Raw genomic sequence first — 9,860 nt, 5'->3', positions numbered from 1 at the left:
TGATATACAGCCATATCTGATGTTACCTGTTTCCTGAACATATGAAACAGAAACTACCACGAGCCCGCTGCCGGTGAACTGTCACCAGGCACATTAAAACAGACTGCGTGGTTCGGTTTGACGCCAAAAACCGCAGTTCCGCGTTCAATGTGAAGAACAACGAAAATGTTCTGCAAAAGCGATAAATTGCTATTACTAAACGTGCCGGTTGGTGACAGAATTCAAAACGAACCAACCCACAGTGACAGCGAAGGACTTCCGTTGCCACGACGACAGAGAAGAGTGACGTTTGATTCGACCAAAAGACCGTTCACGAGCAGTGACGTCTCTGTCTTCACACCGGGCGGGATATCCGCAGTAGTAGGCAAGCTAATAACATGGCGAAGACTTACGACTACTTGTTTAAACTACTTTTAATCGGCGACTCGGGCGTCGGGAAGACCTGCGTGCTGTTCAGATTCTCAGAGGATGCCTTCAACTCGACCTTTATCTCTACGATAGGTGAGTTAAAGGCTTAAGATCGGGACCTTTTTTTCGAGAAGAATAGGTAAAGGAACAGCCCATCCCGTCATGCTAATGTGCTGCTAACTTTTGTTGCTCTTGTCAGGAAGCTGCCCACCCGGCTTGTCACAGGGGCTTCTCCTGGACGTTAGGTCCATTTTAACACATTTTATGTGGCTTAAAGTGGCTACGTGTGTTATCTGATGTGGGTGTACTTTTGTCGTAATATTTGCCTGTACTGCAAGCGGAGCTAACGTGCTACAAGGTGCAGTGGAGTTAGTTGTCATTTCCCATATCTCCAAGCTGCTCTCTGCACTTCGCACTGTGATCAAACTTATACAACGTTTTCACTTTCTATAACCCTTACATTTTCTACCAAAAAAATACTGTATAAATTGTTTCTGTCATCGAGATGGTTAGCCAGACGCTTTGCTGAATTCAAAAGTAGGATTATTTTGAGTTGTGTGTTTTTGTTTGTTTTTTGTAGGTATTGACTTCAAAATCAGGACAATAGAATTAGATGGAAAGAAGATCAAGCTACAGATATGGTGAGATACCGAAAGATTTGAAATGCGTTGACGGGCTCAGTGTAAACTTTTTTTTTTAAACATGCACTTCACTCCTTGCACAGGAAGGAAGTAATGATCTACAAATGGTTTGGTATTGTACAGAACATGTGAATGTATTGCAGTTAAATGGGTAACTCGCTAAAAACTCAATGCTGTTACAACCTGAATTGTAGCATACATCTATGTAATTTGTTTCTAAATACTTGTTAAAATTAGATGTAGACAGGAAATATCTTTCTAAGGGCTTCTTTGTTTAAACTGTGAGAACATCTCAGCATGTCTACCTTTAGCGAAGACATTAAATCAGATCTCCTTTCTTAATAGATCTTTTGTCTTACTTATACTAAAGCAATCCATGTTTCTACTGAACTGTAAATTTGTTGAAATTGTTCACTGTTCTATGACTTCATAATTTCTCAATTATACAAGATTTGATTTAGAGAAAATTTGTTTTATTTTCTGAAATGTTTGTATATTGCATGTAGTATTTTACATTTATAAATGGAGTAGTAAGAAATGTCATAAAAACTATTCCTATTCAACATTTAGAGAAACCTTGAGTTACATGAGTTACACTGTCTTAAACTTTGAATTTGCTTTTTGTTGCAGCATTCTTTTTTTAAACTGCAGCAATAATTAAATTATTTCATCATCATATGCACTATGTACCGTATATATCATGTGACCTTTTGTACAATAGAGTGTCTGGATCCATATTATCCAATTAATTGTGACATGTGATCATTGTAGTATCCATATGTGAGTTAGTTAAACAGCAGCAGTAACCTGGGGCTTCAAGGACCATCCATCAGTAACTTAAATTTTGAGTTTGTGTAAGAGTCTGTGCTGTTGAGGGTTTCTGATTCATTTTTTGATTTTGTTATGAATACATTAGTTTTAGGTTGATAATGATTTCGGTTTAGCAAAGCATCTTTGGGTAGCTTCTGCTATGCCACATTGAAACCCTTTTTTGTCGTTTAGGGACACAGCAGGACAAGAGAGGTTCAGGACAATCACAACAGCCTACTACAGAGGAGCCATGGTAAGTTGCACTGTCAGCTTTGCATCTACTGCACAGGTCAGTGCTGGGAACTATGGGTAATTATCTTAGGTATAAACATGGCAGCAGAAACCTTTACCAGGACCACACCCAGCATTGTTGATGTTGTACACTCCTGGGACAGTTGAGTTGCACTCATTGCATCTTGTGATGTGTTATTCAGCCTCTCTTCCAGTTCAGGTTTTGCTGCATGCCTCCATTTGTGGATAGCAATTCAAATGTAGTTAATTGTTGTCAACTTTGATATTGAGTTTGTCATCTACTTAGATGCTGAGAACACAGTATGTGTAGAGTACATGTTGTTGATATCAAAGCGGAAAAAAAAAAGATATTTTACTTTCCCTTTTAGTTTGAGATGACCCCTGTCTGTCTTCTTTGCGGCACACAATGTAGTTTCCAAATGTGGTCATGCAAGGAGGAAAGTCTATTCACGACATTTGAACAAAATTTTAGTTACAACGATTTCCTAAATATTGTAAATTGAAATGCCTTTTTAAAGTGTCTATTATCAAATCCAGACAAAATTTGATGTAAGCTTCATTTGAAACTACTTAAGCAATTTTGTTGACTGTCAACAATAACGTGCTACCTCCAATTTTCATACATCATTCAAATGTTACATGTATGCCATTCATGAAGGTTTTATAATGGTTATTGTGTATAATGTGTCCTCAGCTCATGATTTCAGATGTTTAATAATTCAATCAAATTGATCGTTTGACAACTGTAAATATGGAGGAGGTACTGATAAAAGAAGACTGTTTTCAGAAATTCACTTAACACAGCTGCTCCATATTACACAGAACAATAAAATTAATGTTTAACATTGAAGTTATACAACAATTTATAATTAAAACAGAGATCAGCGTATACAGCATAAATAAAATAAGTGAATGACTGACAAACACACCGAAAACCTTTTCAAAAGTGAAAAATGTACATATTTACAGTAATTTAGTCTGAAATATTTTGAATCAGCAATGTTACAATATTTGCATTATACAGTTTTGCAGAAGGTATAAATGATCTATGATAGGTCCTTCTTGGATATAGGATGCATCAGTGACCTGGCCTTCCTGACCAGTTCGTTTAGCCTGGAAGAAGTTCTTTATCACATTATATTGCTCAAACTGTTATTTTCTGATATAACTTCAGTAAATTAAAAATATTTGCAGTTGCTCCTGAAGGAAATTATCAGTGATGTAGCTTGGAGTGTTAGTGCGTTTTGGGTCTCGCACCATTAGACACCATTAAACACCCTTTCCAAGACCACACAGCTTCAGTTGATCAGACTTGTGATGTTCTCAATGGCTTTGCTCCTTGTTAACTCAGGTTCTGTCCTGTGGGACTAGAGCTTTGTGAAGGAACCCTCAAAACCTCTCCGGTCTGCCTTAGTGGGCATACATGTCGCCTTCCAGCTATTTATTTGACAGTTGATGACTATTTATTCATAATTGGCTTTTTTTGTTGGTCTACCTTAAGACCTCCTCCCTGTGTCATTGTAAGCTCTTTGATAATGATTTGCTTCATGTGCTCGGATCAGAAAGATCTCACTACAGTTCTGACAATGTGCTATGACCATTACAATTGTTTCTCCTTTGATCTGCTTGTCTTGGGCAATAGCCCTTGGTTGCTGACTTGATATAGCACACAGTGGTCCAGATATTGGCGTGTACACAGCTGTAGATGGTAATCTCCTTGCTGATTGCTTTTGAAATAGATTTCATTAATAGACATATTGTCCATGGTGTGGAACCCTGAGTCAGTCAAGGTTGAAACACCCATTTTAAATTCTAAACTTTGTTGAAGAAACACTGTGGAATCAACGTGTACATGTGCAACTATGCTATTACCTTTAATAGCATCATGAGGTGCATGTGCCAATAATAGTGTTTCCAAAACCTTTAATTTCCTATGTTCAGAGAGAGATGAGGCAAATTGATATTGTTTCACTCTGGAAGCGGCTCCATTTTCTGGGGTGAAAAGCATATTTACTGAGTAAAGAAATATCAATAGTTTACTGTTTTCATTTGTAAAAGTCATATAACAAGTTAGAGGTTGGTCACAAGGTCTTCACCCTGACCTTCCTGGATCGTCCACACTGCTCCGTAACCTCTACACACACACACTTCGTCCCTCCAGCCATTCACATCTCTCTTGTGGGCGAGGATGCGGACCAGTAGGACTCCCTCTGATTGGCTTAATAAGTTGACATACAGAGCATACAGAGCACATCAAAACATAGTTTTTCATATTTCAGTCCATCTTTTGTGATTTGTACATTATTTCATGAAATAAGGACAGCAAATATGTGATATGTTGTGCAGCTTCAGTCTCCATACATCCACAGGGAAAGGATTGCAGGGTATCACACACTGCCCAGATCAGGAAGAGAATGCGCTGTGCTTCTTCCTGCCAAAGGTCCATCAAAGTGGCTTCCTGTTTAATGGCTTCCTCACACCTTGTCCAGACCCCTGTTACCTCAAACCAGCCACGCTGAAAGACATTTTTTCCTCTACTGCAGCTGCCTCTTCCTTGTGAATTTACATCTGCTTGTCCTTTCCACTGCATGGTTTGTGCTGAAGTGTTGAAAACAATCCCAAGCCTGATCTTCAATCAGCCACCACACGCACCAAACTATTGAGCCGTAACTGACTCTGCATCCAAAACAGTAGCCAGATCAACTCACTTTCTTCCAATTCTCATCTGCACACGCACCGGTTCTACCTTTGGGTCCCTCTGGTCCCCGTAAAGGAGCAGTTTTCTTGTTCATGACATCTTCTGTATCCACTTATTGAGGAAAGCAGGAAAACCAACAAACAATCTCTGATACTGGACAGATTCTATATCGAAGCTTCATTATACTTGAGTGAAAAGCACCCGCTTGACTTTGAGTATTATATTAAACATATAACAAAACTTACACACCCCTGCATGTCACGCTCTGATTTCTTTCAGTTTTTTCCCCTCGATTCATCTGTCTTTCTGCACTTTGTTTCATCTATCACATGACAACAATGCTTCATTTAATGCACAATACCACAAACACCATATTAACACTGCTGCTACTAGCCCCACTGTCATCACAGTAAACACACAGTAAATACCACTCACACCTCCACCAACACCACTGCTACAACTATAACAACAAACTCTACTAACACCACAATCACCATCAACTCCCGTATCTCTGCTCAGACTGGCCTGTTTTTCTGTTCCTCTCTTCCTCTTCAGTTCCCCTCCACAATGGCAAATGAAGTTTAGCCGCGTGATGCAAACACTGAACCTTGTCAAAAGCGCTACTGTGACTTATGTTTTGTTCGTGTTCAACTCTACAGGGCATCATGCTAGTTTACGACATTACCAACGAGAAGTCCTTTGACAATATCAAGAACTGGATACGGAATATAGAAGAGGTAATACGTTATGTTACGACTACTGTCCTGTTCGTCTCATTTTTCATTCTTTTCTCTCCCCTTTTACACACACTCTACAGAGTATGCATGCAGTTAAATGCATTATTGTTCGTTCCGTCTTTCCATCTATTCATCTTGCCTGCTTGTCAATTCACAGCATGCCTCAGCAGATGTGGAGAGGATGGTCCTCGGCAACAAATGTGATGTCAATGACAAACGACAGGTGTCTAAAGACAGAGGAGAAAAGGTAATTACTGTGAATGCAGTGAAAAGTGTGTTTTTCTCTGAACACATTAAATCCATTTTATGGTTTCAGTTGACATCTGAACATTGGTTCTGATTCTGTTTCTGTTCTCTTGCCTTCAGTTGGCCTTGGAGTACGGCATCAAATTCATGGAGACCAGTGCAAAGGCAAACATCAATGTGGAGAACGTAAGTGTCTTCTTCTTGTTTTAATGGTTGAGCACCGTTGTTTTGAGTTCATCATGTTCAGATTGTGCTTGGCACTCTGAAGCACTTGCAAAGAGTCATCCATTTACTATATAATTCAGAATTTTTCTAATAGATGATCTTTATGTTTCAGGAGAATCTTGCTTTTTCAGCTCGTTTTAGCTGAAAGATGCACGAAGCAACCTTTCAACATATTTCTTACGCTGGTTGAGAATAGACGATTTTCATCATTGTCACTCATAGCAGCAGTAACTTGGGACTTGAAGCAGCTAGTCTCAACGGATCAGCTCAGCTGACAGCATAACTGCATTTACAATGTAGTGTCAGCATTCTTGGGTCAGCAGGTTGACTCTCAGCTGCTGCAGTGAGACCATTCAAAAGACACCTGAGTTGAGATAAACAAGAATGCAGAAATTCTAATTTTTCATTGTTCAGTTTGTGTCAGACTGGTGCTGATTTTGTTTTTATGTTTTTGTTTTCAGGCCTTCTTGACCCTCGCAAGAGACATAAAAACAAAGATGGACAAGAAGCTGGTAAGAAAATTGGATACAATGGAAACAGTAGTGCTCATAAACTAAAAATCCCAAATGCTTATGGTGTGGTCATGCTGTGATTTTACTTGTTTTTTAGGAGGGTAACAACCCGCAAGGCAGCAATCAAGGAGTGAAGATTACAGAACAACCCAAAAAGAGCAGTTTCTTCCGCTGTGTGCTTCTGTGAGCGGATGGGAGATTTGGTATCCACCATTGCCTTAACTGTGTCCCCCACTGGGCAGAACTGGACCGAGTAACTCTGATCTGTTTTATCCCTCTTCATTTGTCTTCCACCCACCTTTAGTCCTTCTTGTGGTTTTGGCCTGTTAATCTAAAAAGAACAAGGTTTATCATTCTTCACTAGATGCCTGTGGATCTCTCTTCTGTGGCCTTTGTTATGTACTGAATCTGACGTAGATTGACTTCAATTTCCAACTAATCCTTGATTTTCAATGGCTTCATCCTTGTGAGGCATCAAAATCCCCACCCTGACCCCCACCCTCCCACTCTCACCCACTCACTCTTTTGACATTTGCCTTCAGATTATTACCTTATCAATTACATTGTTAGGGTCACATGCTGAAGTCTTATTTATTGCATTTTTACAAGCAAAAGTAACCCAAGTCATGCTTCCTGAATAAGAATAATTTCATTGTTACTGTCAAATGATTTCTGCAAAATCATGAGATTACAATCTCTCTCTTTTTTTTTTTTGTTATAATACCACGTTTATACTGACATAATGTAAATGCAGCATGTAAATAGATGTCACTGATTTTGTTTTACCATATGAAGTAATGCCAGCCCGCTTTATTCATCACATCAGCAGTGAGTTTACTCATCCTCCTTTTCTTCTCGTCTTCTCTTGATTTCTTCTACTGAACTATTCCAGTCTTATTGTGAACTCTTAATGTGCAATGTATGCAGAGCCCCAATCGATCTAATGCAAGTATTCACGTGGTTGCAGTAAGACTGCGTTCATGTCAAATCCTGCTTCTTCGAAAAGCACACAATTCACTTTTGTTGTTTGCATTCCATGTGATTTTAACTATTCTAATCGGCAGTGGTTTTTTTTGAGTATTTATGCAGCTCTACAGGTAAACTAGCAATATATAAACCAACCACCTGGAGGCAACTCAGTTACACAGGCATGGCACAGAAGGAATCGCAACAATGTTAAAATCCTTGTTTTTTTTGCATTTTTCCACTTGTCTGTTCCAATGGGGGAACATGCACACAACTGTTTTCGGGGCCTTGGATAGGGGCTGTGCTGTAGCAGTATTTATGGAGTGAAACAAACATAGCACCAAAATGACAAAGTGCCCTTTTTTTTCTTATTCCTTATGCACTTTTTTTTCAAGCTTTTATTCTTTCTGTTAAAACAAAGACGTTGTAATGTTTCTTGACATTGTTTGTTGCGAGTCTTGAAAAACAATATTCATGCACAAGATTTTTGTCACATATCTTCTCTGGGCTTCCTAGAAACATCCAAGCACTGAAACCTGTTTTTAGTTAGCACATCAAAGGTTTGGAGAAAATTTTGTGCTGCAGGGATTTATTTTCCATGATATCTTTGTCACAACATTCCCACTGAAGGATTGAAATTATGTGTATTGTGTTTATACATTTGCTTCTTCATTGATGCTTTTGGGAACCTCAGCACCCTTTAATTTTGCCTCTCTAAAGATATTAAGTGTTGATTTGTTGCAGTGTCACAGTCGTCTGAACTATGCATTTTTAGAACATTTAAAAAAACTGAAAAAGCTTTGCACATTTGGCTTAACAAGCTTTATTTGAGATTAGAAATGTGCTGAAGATTCTTGAAGATTTTTTTTTTCTGATATCACTCCAAACTCAAGAGGGCAACAATAGGAAAACTTTTGAAATCTGGTTAAAACCATCTTGAATGTCTTTACAGTGATGATCAGGTAGCTTGTTGTGGTGCAGAAGATTCATCAAATCTGTAAACTTGTGGAATTAAGGAATTGCTGGTCTAGTTGCTCTCAATTAAACCAAATCACAGTTTGTTAAAAGTGTGTTGGTTTTTTTTTATTTTGTTTTTTTTTGGGGGGGGGCTTTGATTTTCCTCAAATTATTAATAGTAATAATAATTACAAAATAAAACAAAACAAATTGATTTGAGTGTTCAGTAATGTTCACTGCTTGTAAATTACACATTTCTGTGCACATATCTGCAGCATTCCTTCAAGTGAATTTAAACATTTTATCGATTTACTTCATATCAAGTAAATTCCATACTTCAGCAATTGTAAATAAGACCTACAATGATTGTACTGTAGTTTCATAAATCTTATTGATCTACACTTTTTGTAGATATGTGTACTTGTGATGATTTATTAAAAATGAGATTCTTAAAGAAAATAGGTTCGTCCTGTTACTGTCTTTTTCTTTGTATTTCAGCTTTCCGAACAAACGTATAAAGCAGCATCCAGTAAATTACAACAATTGCATTTAGTTATTGAATCACCACCAAAAATAAGAACGGGAGTTTAACTGCTGAGTTTTTTTCCACCCACAGCTCATTTTCTAGGAAAAAAAACATATACAGGTTTCTCTTGCACTTTTACAGAGACTCTTGTATCTAGACTTGTTCTCTCTCACCACGACATTAGACTGGGCTCAGAGAGGATCTTCAGTGGAATCCTGCCTCTGTCACACCAACAGCACACCTCACTGCTATCAAACGTCCCTCTTGTGTGTGCTGTGTCACTCTGCTATACTTCTCAGCCACTCCTGACTTCTTCGTGCAGCATTACACTTCCTGTCTTCGGATCCTATCATATGATTTTCCCACAAGGAGGCAGTGGCATGCTGTGAGTGGTCATATTCATTCCACTGTAGTTGCTGGAGCCTCAAACCTCTCCCTTGAACATTGAGGTTAATGCACTTCTCCACTCCTTTGACGTCCTCTCACTTTAGAGGGACTTAAGCAATGTGGCAGTGGGTGTATTCAAACCGAAAGTCCCAGCGCTCTTTACACAGCTGTTATCTGAGAGCATGGTGGGTGGCAGTGTGTGAGTAGAGAAGAAGAAAATTAACACTTCCGGACGTTACATCTGCTTCACAAACACTGGTGGAAGATAATCATGTTTGAAAGACTTTTGCCTTTCTTTCGGGATTTCTTTTGTGTTCATAAATATGTCATGGGTGGAAAAATCTTTTGGAAGTAGCCCTGTTCCATTGAAGGCATTTGTTATTGACTCATGTCAACAAGGGATCGATCCTCCATCATGTGCTTTTACTGTTTAAGAACAATCTGTGACCTTAACAGAAGTCACGTGCTGATTTTACCGACACATACGAGATATCA

At 38.7% G+C, this 9,860-nt stretch overlaps 1 protein-coding gene across 1 annotated transcript; it reads left to right on the top strand.

The window, feature by feature from the left end:
• Positions 1–309: 309 nt before the first annotated feature.
• On the top strand, positions 310–8,284 carry LOC115381851 (ras-related protein Rab-8A). The gene is made up of 8 exons (XM_030083477.1): positions 310–501; positions 989–1,049; positions 2,052–2,112; positions 5,469–5,546; positions 5,704–5,793; positions 5,913–5,978; positions 6,479–6,529; positions 6,627–8,284. Exons 1-8 carry the CDS (start codon positions 378–380, stop codon positions 6,714–6,716), a joined length of 621 nt encoding a protein of 206 aa, XP_029939337.1. The 5' UTR covers positions 310–377; the 3' UTR covers positions 6,717–8,284.
• The last annotated feature ends 1,576 nt before the right edge of the window (positions 8,285–9,860 follow it).

Source organism: Salarias fasciatus, chromosome 23, assembly GCF_902148845.1.
Source record: "Salarias fasciatus chromosome 23, fSalaFa1.1, whole genome shotgun sequence".
NCBI classification, from domain to species: Eukaryota; Metazoa; Chordata; class Actinopteri; order Blenniiformes; family Blenniidae; genus Salarias; species Salarias fasciatus.
Note: the sequence above shows the minus strand (reverse complement) of the source record. Positions and strands in the feature narration are given on the sequence as shown.